Consider the following 19,080-nt stretch of genomic DNA (forward strand, 5'->3'; position numbering starts at 1 on the left):
AGATACGGCGGAGGCGGAGGAATTGGGAATACGGGATGGCATTTTTGCAAGAGGTAGGGTGGGAAGAGGTGTAATCCAGGTAGCTGTGGGAGTCAGTGGGTTTGTAAAAAATATCAGTGTCAAGTTGGTCGTCATTAATGGAGATGGAGAGGTCCAGGAAGGGGAGGGAGGTGTCAGAGATGGTCCAGATAAATTTAAGATCAGGGTGGAATGTGTTGGTGAAGTTGATGAATTGTTCAACCTCCTGGCACTAATGCAGTCATCAATGTAGCGGAGGAAGAGGTGGGGAGTGGTGCCTGTGTAATTACTGAAGATCGACTGTTCTACATAGCCAACAAAGAGAAAGGCATAGCTGGGGCCCATACGTGTGCCAATGGCTACCGCTTTGGTCTGGAGGAAATGAGAGGATTCAAAGGAGAAATTCTTAAGGGTGAGGATCAGTTCGGCCAAACAAATGTGTCGGTCGAAGGGTACTGTTGGGGATGTCGGGAGAGGAAAAAACAGAGGGCTTGGAGGCCCTGGTCATGGCAGATGGAGGTGTAGAGGGATTGGATATCCATGCTTTCCAAGTACATGTACATCCTGTCCCTCAGGATTCCCTCCAACAACTTGTCCACCACCGAGGTCAGGCTCGTTGGTCTATAGTTCCCTGGCTTGTCTTTTACCGCCCTTCTTAAACAGTCGCACCACATTTGCCAACCCCCAGTCTTCCGGCACCTCACCTGTGACTATCAATGATACACATATCTCAGCAAGAGGCCTAGCAATCACTTCTCTCGCTTCCCACAGAGCTCTTGGGTACACCTGATCAGGTCCTGGGGATTTATCCACCTTTAACCGTTTCAAGACATCCAGCACTTCCTCCTCTGTAATCTGGACATTTTGCAAGACGTCACCATCTATTTCCCTATAGTCTATATCTTCCATATCCTTTTCCACAGTAAAAACTGATGCAAAATATTCACTTAGTATCTCCCCCATTTTCTGTGGCTCCACACAAAGGCTGCCTTGCTGATCTTAGAGGGGCCCTATTCACTCCCTTGTTACCCTTTTGTCCTTAATATCTTTGTAAAAAAACCCTTTGGATTCTCCTTAATTCTATTTGCCAAAGCTATCTCATGTCCCCATTTTGCCCTCCTGATTTGCCCTCCTACTTTCTTTATATTCTTCTAAGGATTCACTCAATCTATCCTTCCTTCTTTTTCTTAACCAAACCCTCAATTTCTTTAGTCATCGAGCATTCCCTATACCTACCAGTCTTCCCTTTCACCCTGACAGGAATATACTTTCTCTGGATTCTTGTTATCTCATTTTTGAAGGCTTCCCATTTTCCAGCCATCCCTTTTACCTGCGAACATCTGCCCCCAGTCAGCTTTCGAAAGTTCTTGCCTAATACCGTCAAAATTGGCCTTTCTCCAATTTAGAACTTCAACATTTAGATCTGGTCTATCCTTTTCCATCACCATTCTAAAATGAATAGAATTATGATTGTTGGCCCCAAAGTGCTCCCCCACTGACACCTCAGTCACCTGCCCTGCCTTATTTCCCAAGAGTAGGTCAAGTTTTGCACCTTCTTTAGTAGGTGCATTCACATACTGAATCAGAAAATTGTCTTGTACACTCTTAACAAATTCCTCTCCATCTAAACCTTTAACATTATGGCAGTCCCAGTCGATGTTTGGAAAGTTAAAATCCCCTACCATAACTATCCTATTATTCTTCCAGATAGCTGAGATCTCCTTACAAGTTTGTTTCTCAATTTCCCTCTGACTATTGGGGGGGTCTATAATACAATTACAATAAGGTGATCATCCCTTTCTTATTTCTCAGTTCCACCCAAATAACTTCCCTGGATGTATTTCCGGGAATATCCTCCCTCAGCACAGCTGTAATACTATCCCTTATCAAAAATGGCACTCCCCCTCCTCTCTTTCCTGTAGCATTTGTATCCTGGAACATTAAGCTGCCAGTCCTGCCCATCCCTGAGCATGTTTCCATAGTAAACCAGCCAGCTGTTCTATAACTCTTCTGTTACGGCCTTTTTAAACCTACACTTGTATTCTAAAAATTCAAGATATATTCTAAAGTCCATGAATGGTGACCTAGATTTTGGCAAAAAACCATGCATAATAAAAGTCCCCTTTAATTTTCTTAATTGTAAATCACTGAGTGATAGTGGTAGCACTCCATTCTGCACCAGACCCCAGCAGATGTACGTTGACAGCCTCGAGGCTATTTCTATCTGCTTTTCTCCTCAGTTGCACATTATCAGCTTCAAATAAAAATAACATTTTAGACCAATTGCAAACAAATATTAATATTTTTGTTTGAGCATTCCTATCAGTGATTAAATAAATGGATCTCTATATTTACTGCCTCTTTTTTGTTGCAGGTTATGCGTTTCTTCTGTTTCAGGAGGAGAGTTCTGTCCAGGCTCTAATTGATGCTTGTATTGAAGAAGATGGCAAACTCTACCTTTGTGTTTCAAGTCCCACTATCAAGGACAAGCCAGTAAGTTTATGTAAAATGCATTTCAAAGTGCTTGTAGGCAACAACCATTACTCATCACTCCAGCTGCAGTCCTTGAAGCACATGAATATGTAGAGTCTAATTAAAAAGATGTGTACTCGAGGTTAAGCAGTTGGAGCACGAATCAAATGGCTTCTGCATATTTTTGTAGGTTAATATCGAAACTCACTTCTGAAATCTGAGTGCCAAGCAATTTTCTTTACAAATCAATTTTTTTTTGAATAAGGTTCTTACCCTTAGTTTTCTTTTTCTAAAAAAAAGCAGGTGATTTTTTTATTTCCGAACTGAAACTGCTGCATTATCATTTGTCACAAGATTTAGAATTCGCACTCACTCGCCTCCAGTTCTATGACCATCCTTTTTTTTTTCCTTCTTGTTTTAAGAGTTATCTTCATTTATGTGGGATATTAGATCAGTGAAGGTCACCACAGATGCACCTGAAACCCTTGGCAAGCAGTTCTGATTCTGACCCTAACATATGGAGTAGGTTCCTGCAAATCATTGAAATCTCCTGTCTAAGCGACACCTTCTGTCCCCACAAAAATGATTGATTGTTCATCTGGCAGGATCTGTGGCTAGATCAACAACGGACCTCCCCTCAATGTAGATAGTCTGACACTGTAGCAATAAGTTTTTTCCGTCCACATCATTCTCTTCATTCAACAAATGCATCACACACTCTGACAATCAATACAAAACGGCAATCCTCAGAAATTCACGCTGTCCACCTGGATTTTGAATCCTGTTTTCTTGAGATCCAGCACATGTACCATTCCGAATTGGGGTTCCGGGGGAAGCATGACATTTTGCAGTCACTACAGAATAAGCTTACTGTGCTCAACCCAATATGATTTTTTAGTCTCACGATATCCATGCATTTCTTGGTCCCAGTGGCCCTGCTGGCACTGCCTCCTGCCAAGGCCAGGCTCAATATTCCAGAGCAACACTGCCTTCTCGCAGCCATTGAATGTGGATTGACTATGAAAACAATTAGCTATTGTGAGTGTAAATAGCAGAGGCATGGATAGAAGTACACATTTTAGCACTTAGCCACAAATATTCAGAACTTGGCAGATATTGGGAAGACAGACGTGTATCCTTTTGTGAAGGAGCAAGCATAAGTCTTCCAATTTTAGAAATATTTAGAATTCGAATACCTTTAATACAGTCTGGACGTGTTTATTTCTAGCTAATCTAATTTTCACTAGTAGTTATAGGTTTTTCTTACTTTTGATATTTCTGTGAATGATTTGCATTGGTCCTATTATTTCTAGTAAAATGGAAATAGATAACCTTGAAGAATTATTGTTGCATGTGTTATCCGGTAGTACAGCTTTGGCTTTCATTCAAATTAGATGACTTGTTGGTTGATTGAAATATCCAAATGAGTGTCTGTAAAAGCCCCATAGAAGTGGTCGCTGATCACTTGTGCAGCTAACTTCATCTATTTTGTATGTAAATATTTACATATTACTGTACAAAATACTGTAAAACAAATGGTTTAGAACAAGATCAACATAGGTATGAACAATTTACAGTGGAAAATTTAGGTATGAGTGCATTTCAGGATGTGGCATTTGGTTCATTAAACCTGTTTAGATTGGAAATTTTAAAAAGCACAATAGATATAATTTGTCAGGCATTTCTGCACTTGGTCCTGTAACTGAAAAACCTCTGCTAAAGTTTACATTTTTTCAAATATTTCTGTTACTAACTGCATGAAAGTATAAGGATTCTACCAATTGGTTCAGTGAAATGCTAAAGTTGAGTAGTAACTATAGTGCATTCAGTAGTGCATGCCAGCTTGGCATGGTGGCTCAGTGGTTAGCACTGCTGCCTCACAGAGCCAGGGACCTGGGTTCGATTCCAGCCTTGGGCAACTGTCTGTGTGGAGTTTGCACACTATGGGTTTCCTCTGGGTGGTCAGGGTTCCTCCCACAGTCCAAAGATGTACACGTCAGGTGAATTGGCCATGCTAAACTGCCCATAGTGTTAGGTGCATTAGTCAGAAAGAAATAGGTCTGGGTGGGTTACTCTTTGGAGGGTTGGTGTGGACTTGTTGGGCCAGAGTACCTATTCTCCCACTGTAGGGAATCTAATCTAATCTAATTTGTTAATTGCTAATTCAAATATCTAATTAAATATTGTCAGGATATTTTTGATTTCATAGCTCAAATTGCATGAGCTGTTTATGACCATAATACTCTTACTGAAATGATTTATGCTGTGTAGAGACATAATAGTTGTTGGCAAAGAACTGCAGCTTATTCCCTTCTACTGTAAGTGAGTAGACCTAATGTTTTTAACTCTGTTAGCCTATTTGTGTGTAAACAATATCTGGATAAAATAGGTGGATTTCATTAAAACTTGGTACACAGGTATGACCCAAAGAACAGCTTTTTAGATTTTGGTGGTGTGAATCCTGCTTGTAGGATTTCTTAATGGACCTATTAATATTGCAAAATAGGTGAATTGACTTTTAGTGAAATATTACTGGTTGCTTGAGTCAGAGTATTTTGTTTTTGCTGGAATGTTGAGTTTTCTTCATTGCTACAGTGCCATTTGTCACAGAAGTCAAACGGAGCTGTTTTTCCGAACAGCTGTAGGATATGAATTAGCTCTTAAATGAGATTGAAACTTTTTTTCAGCTTCCTAGTAACAAAACATCAACTAGTCAGTGGAGCACTTCAGTGAAGAGCTGTGTAAATGTAATTGATTTCTTCATTTGCGCTAGTATAGTCCCATAATTGTCTCCAATTTATTGCCATACATCCAAAACAGTGCCGTCTGAACCAAAACCTGTTATAAGTCATGTATGTTACAACCAAGTTGCCACGTGTTTTGCATTATAATCCTACACTGACATCACAATGTCACAAAGTTAAAATCTACATATTCTCTCATTGCTTTCAGTATGGGTGATTTATTTAAACATGCAGAACATTAAACAATTTGTTAATAGTCTACATGTGCATTAATTAATGCATGCTCTGTACAGGAACATTCAAATTGTTTCATAATCATATTGCTGAATGGGTCTTTTTCCTAGGGTGGGGGAGTCCAAAACTAGAGCGCATAGGTTTATAAAGGATCTCTGGTAACTTTAAGCATATAAGGAAAACGAAGGAGGAATTTGATGCATACTGGAATAATAATAGTAGAAATCAGGAAGTGTTTTTCAAATGCAGGAGAGAGGCTAAGGTTGAAATTAGGAAGGCGAAGAGGAAAGGATCCAGGCTTTACTAAAACAAATAGTAAACTGTTCTTCAAAAATATTAATAATGAGAGGTTAGTGACGGGTAGAGTAGGACCCGTGCGGAACAAGCCAGATAAGCTGCTCACTGAAGGTGAGGTAAGAAATAAATATTTTGCTTCTGTCTTTACCAAATTGATGATGACAGTAACCTAGTTGAAAACATGGGTGTTGAGCAACTGAACAATATAGTGATAAAGAAGCGGTACTAAAAAGGCTGGCAGGGTGCCAGGTAAAGTAGTTGCCAGGTTGGGATGGGATGCATCCTGGATTGCTGACAGAGTTAAGGAAGCAAATTGCAGAGTTGTTGGCAGAAATTTTCCAGACTGCTCTAATTGCAGGGTTAATTGGGACTGCAGGATTGCAAATGTGACAACATTGTTTAAATAAGGGTCAAAGGATAGCCCAGAAAACTACAGACCTGTTAGCTTGACATTGATCATGGAAAAACTGATGGAAGCCATAATATGGGATAAGGTAAATATGTTTAGTGAAAAATAAGTTGTTAAGACAATCAACATGGTTTTCTCAAGGGCAAGTCATATCTGACAAACTCACCTGAGTTCTTTGACAGTGATATAGGCCATGGATGAAAGTAGTGCTGTTGCTGTATATTTGAACTTGGGGAAAACATTTTGACACAGTGTCATATGGCTAGCAAATCAAGAAATGATTGGGATCGATGGGTCCTTGGCAGTATGCATTAGAAGTTGACTACAAGATAGGCAACAGATGGGTATAGATGGGCATTTCTCAGATTGGAGTTGAGTTGAAAATGGTGTTCCCCAGTGATCAGTGTTGGAACCTTTTGCTTATTCTGATTTATATGAACGATATACATCCCAACCTCTTCATTCTGTCCTCATCACTGAAGTTCCTCATCCCTGGAGCCATTCTTGTAAACTATTTCTGCACTTTCTCCTGCGTGTTTACATCCATCCTATAATGTGGTACCCAGAACTCTACACAATGCATCAGCTGAGGTCAAGCAAGTGTCTTGTGTAAGCTCAACAACATCTTGCTTATTATGGTGCCACTGTTTTTGTTTAGGAATAGTTATGATTAATGATTTTTGACTAGGTTCAGATCCGACCATGGAATCTAAGTGACAGTGACTTTGTAATGGATGGTTCACAGCCTCTTGATCCACGCAAAACCATTTTTGTAGGAGGGGTTCCTCGCCCTCTGAGAGCTGGTAAGAAAAAGAACAAACTATTCTAAAAAATCTGTATCTGGAATATTGTTTAAAAATGTTAATTACTTTGCACCTATCAAATGATCTTTTATTTTTTACATCTTAACCTTCAATGCTTCATTACGCTGAATAAATATTGCCATATACAATACCCAATGCCAATGTGTAATAGGCTCAAAAGCATATAGTTGCCTGGTTTCATCGCAGTCATGAGATGTGATTGATTGCTGTTTGTTTAACCCGTTTCAACTATCCTCTCAAGTCTCTGAATGCATATTGCTTATCCTACAACTTTATCTCAATCTGTCTGTGGCTTGCTGCTGTATGACCAGAGCACCATAAAAGTTTTATTTTAAAAAAACTTATGCTGTATCTTGAATGTAATACATTTTTCTCCCTGTCCTCCTTGGCCTCTGGGAACCTTTACTATCATTGATTTACCATTCTATTTAATTGCTTCTCCTTTGCCCAGGATGTTGAAACTGTCTTGCTTATAATTTCATAGAATATAAAGTCCAAACATCAGTATCAATATCTTCCCTTATTGCTTACCATTCAATCACTGTGAATCCTGCATATATACTTGTCCCTTCACTATCTAAATGCTGTCGCTAGATAACCGAGCTTGCCAACATGGCTGGTTATAGCCAAAGCTGTTGGTTAACAAAGTCCTTAGATCCTTCCACTATCAAGATTGCTTACCTGACACTCTGATAAGAACAGCTTTTTTGGAAAGACCAGAGGTCATTGCTGCAGGTTTTCAATGTAAAGGTGATGGGTCAATTGCTAAAGACTGCACATAACACCCCCCACCCTCAGCGAAAAAAAAGCTTTCTGCAGCCTTGGGTGTCTTCCTGTCCTAGAACCATGATTCTTCATAGCATCCATCCACAGACATATCAAATGTACCATAGAGGTCATAGAGGTTGATTGGTAAGGAGGCAAGCAGATGCGTGGGTGAGTGCTGAATTGCAACAGAAATTAGACAGTTTAACAATAAAGTGCTGGGCATGTAGCACATACCTGGCTCAAAGTTCTGACGGTGAAATCAGTATGGAAGATATTTGTGGAGAGCACACATCAGCCCATCAGAAGTTTAACTAAAGCTGCTTCTGATTCTGCTGTTTTGCACACCTTTTCCCTTTTTCTTCACCTAACCACTGTGACTTCAACCACTTAAAGTCAACATTCTGGAATTCCTTCCAAAATATCTCCTGCTCTCCACTTGGATTCTCTTCAAAAAACCTGCTGTAATCCTTCATTTGGCCAAAGTTTCAGGGTATTTCACCTCATACCATTTCCTTTGCCTTCAGTCAGTTTTTCCCCAAGACTCTCAAAAATCTTTGAATACTTTTAAAGGTGTTTTATAAATGGAAGTCATTGTCACCATCCAGAAGATTTCAGTGACAGTAGTCAAAATCTAACCAGTTGCCATTGTAAATCAGTGAAAATTAATAGTTCTAAAATAAGTTCTTTTCCTTTCTGATGTTGCATGAACTGATGAGTTGGGCATGTAATCTGGGGTTAATTTTAACGTGAAAGCTATAATCAAAATTAAACATAATATGAACCTGCATAAGTTTGTTTTATCTATAATGCTTATGATATTGTTTTAGAACTGTAATGAACTGTTACAGCTGTTTGTTAACATTACAATTCATTATCAATATGGATTTTATTTTTAGAGTAAACAAATGCTCAGTTTTTGTGCTTTATGCCAGTTTTAATAGTTTCTGTCAATTAATTGGCGGATTCTGAAAGTGAAACAAATAGAAAGTAGGATCATAGGATTTGATCCGTGGTAACTTTAATCTTCCATAAGGAACTGTTATGTTAAATAATTGAGTGTATATTAACCAATAGGTCACCAACATGACTCGACTTCGACTTGATTTGTTTTTTTTTTTAAGTGCACGGTTCTTCTTTTAAAAGGCATATTCACTTCAGTTTATGTTTGAAAGACTTTGTGTTTCTTCTGCAGTGGAGCTAGCTATGATTATGGATCGTCTTTATGGTGGGGTATGTTACGCAGGGATTGACACTGACCCAGAACTGAAGTACCCGAAAGGTGCAGGTCGTGTAGCCTTCTCAAATCAGCAGAGCTACATAGCTGCCATCAGTGCTCGATTTGTTCAGCTACAGCATGGAGATATTGATAAACGGGTAAGTGTGATGTTAGTGGATCTGAGGATTTTGAAAGACCTGTATGAACTTCCAAAAGAGTATAAGTTCACCTTGTTAAATTGTGTGACCCAGTTAGTTAAACTATTGAAACGTTTACACATGTCCATGTTCACAGTATGCGCAGTTTTTTTTGCTCTGGCAATTGAAACATTCATTGCTTGGTATGGAACAGTCAAGTAGAAAATTGTAATCCTTACAACAATGCTGTTGAACTGCTTATTGAAATGCTGTAGCATCTATTTTTGTGGATGCAAAGTGATGATTTCTTTTACAATTTATTTTAGACAATTTAAAATTATCATGCTTTCATTAGCCTTATTTTCAAATCCCTCCTAGTCACACCCATGTAATCTCCTTCAGCTCAAAACACTGTTTCTGGTCTCCTGAGCATCCCTGCTTTTAATTGCACTATCAAGGCATTGCACCTGAAGTTGTTGAGGTCCTAATCTCTAGAAAAGGCCCCACATACCTTAGCTTTCTACCATGCTTTCCTTTTTTAAGATACTTCTTAAAATATGCCTTTGTGAATAAGCTTTCAGTGATCTGATTCAATCTGGTGCTCTGTCAGATTTTGTTTAACACTGTCCAGCAAAGTGTCTTGGGATGTTTTATTATGTTAAAGGCACTATGTGAGAATAAGATGATATTGTTGTAAGCCTGCACTTTACATATTACACAGAGACCTGTTTACTGGAGAAGGGGAAAGAATCCAACTCCTAGAAGTGATACAGAAAAATGCATGCAGTCCAAATCCTGTCAGGATTTATTTCATTTCATTTTTTTTTAACTTTCATATTTTTAGTTTTCAGTTTTATTTCATTTATTCAGAATACAGGTGGCAAGGCCAGCATTTATTATTCATCCCTAATTGTCTTGGAAAAGATGTGAAGTGCCTTCTTGAACCTCTGCTGTCCATTTGGTGTAGATGCATCCTCTGTGCTGTTAGAGATGCAATATTTTAACCCATCAGTGTTGAGCAATGGTCTATTTTTAAGACTGATGATGTTGACTTGAGAGCAATTTAAAATTATGTTTCCATGTGCATGCTGCCCTTGACCTTTTCAGGCAGTAGAGTTATGAAAAAAGTTTAGTTGTTTTTACTGAGCAATGCAGATCCCAGGCTAATATCTGGTTTAATAGCTCATATTTCTGTTAGGTTTTAATGAGGTGTCTATCACCAAAACACAAATGCGCAATGCTCCACATTCTTGTTTGACCAAAGAAAATAGACAGGAGGCTGGAAAAGCAATAGTTATATATAAAAGAAATGAAGGTAAAATAGAATACACCAACTATTTACATATAATCCAAATTTAAAGATTTTGGTATACTCGGTACAGTACAGTGGCTTTTAAACCAAAAACAGTCCTTTTAAACAACTTACTCCAGATAACATTCCCTTCTGCTTCACATTTTGAGGCTTGAGTTTTACCATGGTTCAATTCCCCCACTCTGAAAATCCTGATTGCCGCCTCTTGAAGCATTCATGAACTAAACTTAAACATTCTCTGCTTCACATACCTCGTCAGGCTTTTAACCAAACCTTTCTGGTCTCAAACTTTTAAACTAAACTACTTATACTGATGGTACCTCTTCCTAATGAGACCTAAACTACCTGTCTTTCTCAAGCAATTATTTTCCACATTCAGCTTTGGCCAAGACTTTAGTAAACGGGTAGAATATGGAATACAGTTCAGGAATCCACATTATAGGAGCAATATGATTGCACTGGAGAGGCTGCAGAAGAGATTGACCAGGATGTGGAGAGTTTTGAGGGGGGATTAGGTAGACTGAGGTTTTTCTTGGACCAAGTAAGTCACTCAACACCAAATTGAGGGCAGTTAGGGATGAGCAACATGCGCTAGTGATACTTTGCATCCCATTTTAAAAAAAACACAAGCTAAATTGCTCAAATGTTTCTCTTCCTCTGTGCTTGGTTTTATGGATACAATTTGAGCAGGACATGCCTTGAAGTTGAAAGTGATGTCAGTTGTGTAATTTTGAACTACTGACTGATTTGCATGCCAAAAACACTGGAATTTTGGGCACACTGCACTTTTTTTTGGCCATTTGCTTTGATGATTGGAGAAATTGTGCCAGGAACAGAGTTTGATGAATGCTTAGAGCAGACCAGTTTCTTCTCCAGGACAAAGCTGGAAAGTAGTCTTCTACTGCAGTGACTGATAACAGATCATTGCAAGTACTTTATTGTCCAACACTACTTCCATCAGCAGTGCTGAAATATTTCGCTAGTTCCTCACTGAACGTGCTTAGTTTCTTAAATAAGTAAAATGATGTAAATACCAAATATGAACATCTGTTATAAAGTGGTCACTTTTACTAGGATGTTATGATTCTGTTTTCAACTGACTCGATATTTTATCACATGCAATGAAAAACATTGTTTTTCTGTGACCAATGGAGTCTAAAAGAAATGTATGTATTAATATGAAATAGATTAATAACCACTTCTAAGGTCTATATAATCACTCCTTGATGTTTCTTTCCCTTTCATTCCCCTTTTTCAATCAAGAAGTAAATGGAATTTGTTTTGACTTCACATTTCCAATTTCAGTGCTTCAAAACCCCATGCTCTGCAAGGCTGTTCTAATCCTTTTGAAAAATATATCATGGAATACTTGTTTACTGAGGTTGATTTTACACTAGTTTCCCATTACCAGAATTAGAAATAATATACATTCTGACTAAGAGGGTTTTGCAAATGAGTATTCTACTAACTGGGCTGTTACATTTAATAGTAAATTGCCACATTTAACACTGACTACTTGACAGATACTTTCTAATTCTAGAATATTGGTATCACGAGTTGTATTGACAGATGGATCAGGTAAAATGCCTAGGTCTGAGGAGATTAGAACTGCACATTAGTCATTTCAGCTCAGTGGTTAACAACAGCTGCAGTAATTAGCTGTCATTCCCATGATAAATGTCTCTATGGTCCTGAGCGCTTTGACCTTCTGTGATATTTGAATTGAAGGCTTTCTTAACAATTCATAACAAACTTACATGCACGTGCACGCAATACTTATGTGTAAAATGTAGCTAGTTGTCCTTGGTCCTAATTCAAAATATGTAGCAGTAACTTGTAAACTTAATTTAATACTTGGATTCATGTAAGTATATCTGCAGTTCAGCACTCCAACTTTCACTCTATTACATCCTGAACTTGTCACAGCACAAGACTTAGAATTACTTCAACTAACTGGTCTGCCTTAAATATAAGTACTTGTTTAACATAAATTTTGCAACATTTGAATAACAAAAATCTTGTTTACATTCAATTATAGAAAAGGCAATAGCTAATAATTCTGGAATCGGGTGACTCCAAAATAGCTGAGCTAATAAAATATTGCATATCAATATTGCGGGCAAGATCAGACTGGTGGCGGGGGCTCGTGTGTAGTGTGCTGCTGCCTAGTTTCCTGAACAGGAGCAGACTTCACAGAAAACTCCAAGCCACAGAGGAAATCAATTAACTGAATAATCAATTATCCAAACAAAATAGTGCCCGCCTTTCTCATTGGATAATCAAGATTCCTCTGTAGATAGAAGATGGGTTGACGAACAAAGCAAAGAATGGGGATAAATGGGTCCTTTTCTGGTTGCTGATCCGAGGTTAGTCGTGTCCCTCAGGAATCCGTATTGAGACCGCAATTGTTTACAATTTATATAGATGATTTAGAATCCGGACCAAGTATACTGTGTTGAAGTTTGCATTTGACACTAAAATGAGTGATAGAGTACACAGGATGCAAAGTCTGCAGAGGGCTATAGATAGGTTAAGTGAGCAGGCAAGGATCTGGCAGATGGAGTACAATGTCGATAAATGTGAAGTCATCCATTTTGGTAAATAACAACAAAATAGGAAGGTTATGCTGCAGCTGTAGAGGGTGCTAGAAAGGCCACACCTGGAGTACTGTATACAGGTTTGGTCTCCTTACTTGAGAAAGGATGTATTGGCTCTGGAGGGGAGTGCAGAGGCGGTTCACTAGGTTGATTCCAGAGTTGAGAAGGTTATTTTATGAGAAATTGACTAGAGTAGAACTGGACTCAATGGAATTTGATAGAATGAGGGGTGATCTTATAGAAAAATTTAAAATAATGAAGGGAATTGATTGGATAGAAGCAGGGATGGTGTTTCCACTGGTGGATGAAACTAGAGCTAGGGGACATAGCCTCAAAATAAGGGGGAGCAGATTTAGGACTAAATTGAGGAGGAACTACTTCACCCAAAAAGTGGTGAATCTATGAAATTCCCTACCCTGTGAAGCAGTTGAGGCTACCTCATTGAATGTGTTTTGAACAGTAAAGAAATTAGGGTTGTAGTGAGGGGTGAGTAGATAGAGCTGAGTCCACAAAAGATCAGCCATGGTGGTGTTGAATGGTAGAGCAGGCTCGATAGGGCAGATGTCCTACTCCTCCTATTTCCTTATGTTAGACTTGGCCAAATGAAATGAGAACTAGAGGGATAAACCTATCACAGAAGGCTGGATGTTTTATTCTTTTTATGGAATGCAAAAAGGCCAACCTTTATTGCCCACTCCCGATTGTACGGGTGAAAGTGGAGATTAGCTGCTGCTGTGAACAGCTGCAATCCTAGTAGCTTAATACTATTAGGAAAGGAATTAACCTCTCAACAATGTAGGATCAGCAATTATTATTTGAAATTCTAGAGAATACAGGTCCAGTTTGCCCAATCTCACTTAATAGGGCAGTCTTGCTAGCCTGGGCATAAATCTGGTAAATTTTCCACTGTTTTCCTATAGTAATATGACCCCCCCCACCAGGGCAAGGGGGCAAAAACTGTGTGAGGTTCTGTACAACTGAAACAAGACATTGCTATTCTTGAACTCTGATCCTTTTGCAATAAAGGCTAATATTAGCTTGCTTAATTGCATTCTACGCCTGCATGGTTGGCTGCCATTGACTTATTGGTGAGGACACCAGGTGGCTTTGTACATATGTCATATATATTCACATTATATTCCATCTGCCATGTTCTTACCTAATCACTAAGTACGTCCAAATGCTCTTGAAGCCACTTTTGGATCTTCCTTACGGCACCTAGCTTTGTCATCCATGAGCTTGGATATAGGACTAAAAGTAATATCGGTAAATTATTTGTATATATTGTGACCAGTTAGAATCCAAATACTGCTCCTATAGTCTGCCAGAGTGAGAATGACCCATTTAATCTTACTGTTTTCTGCCTCTTGTCCTTAATCCACGCCAGAACATTACTCGTAGCCTGTGTGTTTTCATTTTTGTGACTGACCTTATGTAATGGATCAAAGGTATGATCCTGAACATAGAGATATGCTGTGTCCACTAACTTTGCTTTATCAATTTTTTAATAATGTATTCTGAAAACAGGTTTTGTCAAATGTGATTTTCTATTCACTCATCCATGCTGATTATGTTAAATCAAATCATTATTATCCAAGTGTCCATTTCTCACATTCTTTATTATATAGATTGTAGCACTTTCCTTTACTAGTGACATGAGGCTGCAGTTCTGTTTTCTTTCTCCCTCCTTAGTGATATTTGCTACCTTCCAAATTGCAGTAACTGTTCAGAGTCTACAGATCTTTGGAGGATGATTGCTATTGTATCCACTGTCTCTTTGATCATTTTGTGATTCTAAATATTTAATCAGCAGTATCAACTTGGCTTCATGAAGGGGAATCAAATCTGAAAAATATATTGCAATTCTTTGAGGGGAACCTGCAGCTGATGTTTCAAGTATCTGCTGCTCTTGTCCTTCTAGATCACCATGGTAATGGATTTGAAGGTGCTGTCTAAGGAGCTTTGGCAAATTTCTGCGGTGCATCTTGTGGATAGTACAAACCGCTATTGAGCATCTGTGATGGAGGGAGTAGATATTTGTGGATGTGATAACACAACATGCGGGTTCCTCAGCCGAGGAGCCTGGCGCTCATCTACTCCATCCACTTTATTTTTATTTCTTTTGAATGTTTTTTAAATTTTTCTATTTATTATGATACCTCACCTTTTAACAAATGCAGAAGAAGTGTTCTCCTGGCCGATACCTAGCGACAAGGTGGCTTCCAACAACCTGGCGGGGTGGTCTCTCTCCCAAACCTCCCCTGTCCCAGCAGCATCCAAGTATTCCAAGAGCCCAGCATGGAGATCTCAACTCGGTAGTCTTGGCTCAGGCTGGCACTGCTTGGTGATTTTTGGCCCGGTTTTTCAGCGTACCCTGAGCCCAGGAGTCATTAATTGAACTGTGATGACCTCTTACTTTTTTCCTCTTTAATGACTTTATTTTAGTCATTAATGACTAAAAGACTAATTTAGGTGCTGTGGTATGGCAAATTATAGAAGTTTTAATCTTGTTTTGGAAAATTACACATGACCGTATATTCCTATTCTAATAAGCGCTCATGATGTTGGGGTATAAGCAAGGCTAGAGGATTGACTAATTAATAGAAGGCAAAGAGTTCAATAAAGAGGCATTTTCAAGATAGCAACCTGTAACTAGTGGAGTACAACAGGAATCTGTGCCTGTCCACAATTTATTACATGTATTAGTAACTTGGATGACAAAAGTGAATATATTCTTGCCAAATTTGCAGTTGACACAAGATTGGTAGAGAGTAAGTCAGAGGTCTACAACACAGAAAAAGGTCAATGGCTATTAAGTCTGCACCAGTCAAAAACAAGCATTTATTCTATTCCAATTTTCCAGCTCTTGGCCTGTGGTCTTGTATGCCTTGACAAGGTATTGAGGCTGGTATGGGGAATCTATAAGGGAATATAGATGGGTTAAACAACTAAGCAAAAATGTAACAAATAGAATATAACGTATCAAAATGTGAGTTTATGCAATTTGACAGTAAAAAGAGAAGACCCGAAAATTATTTAAATGGACAATACTCCACAAAGCAGCAACAGTGAGGGATTTGGGGGTCTTAGTGTTTGAATCAAAAATCTAGTATCCAAGTCCAACAGGTAATGGGGAAGACAAATGGAATATTAGCTCATATTTCAAAGGAAATGGAGTACAAAAATTTAGAAGCTTTACCAAAACAATACAAGGCGCTGGTCAGATCGCTCCTTGAATACTGTGAAACATTTTGGACCCCTTAACTCAGGAAAGACATGCTGGCATTGGAGGCTGCCCAGAGAAGGTTCGTAAGGTTGATATGGAAGGATTTTCTCATGAAGAGAGGTTGACTAGATTCAGCTGCTTTTCATTGGCATTTAGGAAAATGAAAGGAGACGTTATTAAAACATACAAGATTCTTCGGTGACTTGACAGCGTCGATGTGAAAAGGTTATTTCTCATGGGAGTGTCTCTGATCAGAAGACATAATCTCCAGTAGAGGAGTCGCCTATTTAAAATGGATATCAGAAGGAATTTTTCTCTTAGGTGGCAAATTTGTGCAAACCTTACCGTAAACGAATGTAATGCTGGGCTGTTTCCATGCTGTATATTTCCATGTTCAGGGATTCTAATCATTTAAGGAATTGGGCGTAATGGGATAAGGCAGATAAGTAAAATTGAGGATTATCGAGTCAACAAAGATCTCATTGAATGACTGAGCAGACTTTGAGCCAAATGGCCTGCTTTTGCTTCTACACCTTACACCCTTTTGGAAATGTAGAACTCTTGAGAATTCTGTGTTTTATTCTGGTCTGCCAGAAAGATGTTAAACTTGAAGGCGTTCAGAAAAGACTACAAGGATATTGCTGGGTTTGAGTTAGAGGGAGAGACTGAATAAGCTGGGGCTTTGTTTCCTGCAGCGCTTGAGGCTGAGGGGTGACCTTCTGGAGGTTTATAAAATCATGAAGGGCATGGATAGGGTGAATACCAAGGTCTTTTTCCCTGGGTAGGTGAGTTCAAAACTAGAGGGAGGAGGTTTAAAGTGAGGGGCAACGTTTTCATGAAGATGTGGTGCGTGTATGGGATAATCTGGATGGTATATGATTAGGAAGGGTTTAAAGGGATATGGGCCAAATGCTGGCAAATGGGATTAGATCAATTTAGGATATCTGGTTGGCATGGAAGAGTTGCTCTGAAGGGTCTGTTTCTGTGCTGTATAACTATCCATTCCACTAATTTCTCCACACTGCCTTCTTACTAAACTTAATTTCCTTTTTAATTCCTCAATTTCCCTACTTCCTTGAATCTCTCTCTGGGAGGTATCTTTTATCTTACTCCACAAAAATAACACAAAGTAATTATAGCAAACTTTGATATAACCTGCACCTTAAATCAAATTAAACCGGCAAAAATTATATACCTCGTCCTGTGACGGTTGCCAGAATATGCTGCTCAGGAGGATATAAACTAGTAAGGTAGGGGGTGGGACCCAGGGAGATAGTGAGGAAAGAGATCAATCTAAGACTGATACAGTTGAGAACAGAAGTGTTAAACAGGGCAGGCAGGAACAAAGCAGAGAACAAGGTAGGACTGATAAATCTAACTGCATTTATTTCAATGCAAGAGGCCCAACAGGGAAGGCAGGTGAACTCAGGACATGGTTAGGGACATGGGACTGGGATATCATAGCAATTACAGAAACGTGGCTTAGGGAGGGCAGGACTGGCAGCTTAATGTCCCAGGATACAAATGCTAAAGGAAGGATAGAAAGGGAGGCAATAGAGGAGGGGGAATGGCCTTTTTGATAAGGGATAGCATTGCAGCTGTACTGAGGGAGGATATTCCTGGAAATACATCCAGGAAGTTACTTGGGTGGAACTGAGAAATAAAAAAGGGATGATCACCTTACTGAGATTGTGTATTGTAGACCCCTAATAGGCAGCAGGAAATTGAGAAACAGATTTGTAAGGAGATCTCAGTTATCTGTATGATAGGGTGGTTATGGTAGGGGATTTTAACTTTCCAAACATAGGCTAGGACTGCTATAGTGTTAACGGTTTAGATGGAGAGGAATTTGTGTGTATAAGAGAATTTTCTGATTCAATATGTGGTTGTACCTGCTAGAGAAGATGCAAAACTTGACCTACTCTTAGAAAATAAAGCAGGGCGGGTGACTGAGGTGTCAGTGGGGGAGCACTTGGGGGCCAGCGACCATAATTCTATTAGTTTTAAAATAGTGATGGAAAAAGATAGACTAGATCTAACAGTTGAAGTTCTAAATTGAAGGAAGGCTAATTTTGATGGTATTAGGCAAGAACTTCCAAAAACTGACTGGGGGCAGATGACATAGTTGCTATACTATGTCATCCATTCCTTAAAGACTATTCATTACATATCTAATCCTATCTTTTCATGTATTTTACCACTCTAACGCAGCTAATTTTCCCCCATTCATTTATAATTCCTTTTATCACATTTAATACCTTGGGTTCAGATTGAGTAACTTCACTTTCAAATGTAATGTTCATATTATGGTCTCGTTTTATGGCGTGAGTGTGACTTGCCAATTATCAGCCTCTAGTCTCAAATTCTCCTGCAAGCACCAGTAAAGGGATGGCTGAAAAATAGGAAGCCTTCAGAAATGAGATAGCGAGAGCCCAGAGACAGTATGTTCCTGTTAAGGTGAAAGGAAAGGCCAGTCGGTGTAGGGAATGCTGGATGACAAAAGAAATTGAGTGTTTAGTTAAGAAAAAGAAGGAAGCACGTTTCAGGTATAGACAAGATAGATCAAATGAATTCTTAGAATATAAAGTCAGTTGGAGTATACTTAAGAGGGAAATCAGGAGGGCAAAAAGGGGACATGAGATAGCTTTGGCAAATAGAATTAAGGAGAATCCAAAGGGTTTTTACAAATTAAGGACAAAGGGAGAGAATAGGGCCCCTCAAAGATCAGCCAGTCGACCTTTGTGTGGAGTGTTTAGTTAAGAAAAAGAAGGAAGCACGTTTCAGGTATAGACAAGATAGATCAAATGAATTCTTAGAATATAAAGT

At 38.9% G+C, this 19,080-nt stretch overlaps 1 protein-coding gene across 5 annotated transcripts in view; it reads left to right on the plus strand.

The window, feature by feature from the left end:
• LOC122551906 (cytoplasmic polyadenylation element-binding protein 2-like) overlaps positions 1-19,080 on the plus strand; it is a 120,326-nt gene that overhangs the window by 93,932 nt on the left and 7,314 nt on the right. For all 5 annotated transcript variants that reach the window (XM_043694477.1, XM_043694484.1, XM_043694490.1 and 2 more), the window contains 3 exons: positions 2,393-2,511; positions 6,863-6,977; positions 8,959-9,140. In XM_043694477.1, the coding sequence (XP_043550412.1) occupies positions 2,393-2,511; positions 6,863-6,977; positions 8,959-9,140 (416 nt within the window). The remainder of the gene's footprint in view (positions 1-2,392; positions 2,512-6,862; positions 6,978-8,958; positions 9,141-19,080) is intronic.

Source organism: Chiloscyllium plagiosum, chromosome 1 (assembly GCF_004010195.1).
Source record: "Chiloscyllium plagiosum isolate BGI_BamShark_2017 chromosome 1, ASM401019v2, whole genome shotgun sequence".
Taxonomy (NCBI): domain Eukaryota; kingdom Metazoa; phylum Chordata; class Chondrichthyes; order Orectolobiformes; family Hemiscylliidae; genus Chiloscyllium; species Chiloscyllium plagiosum.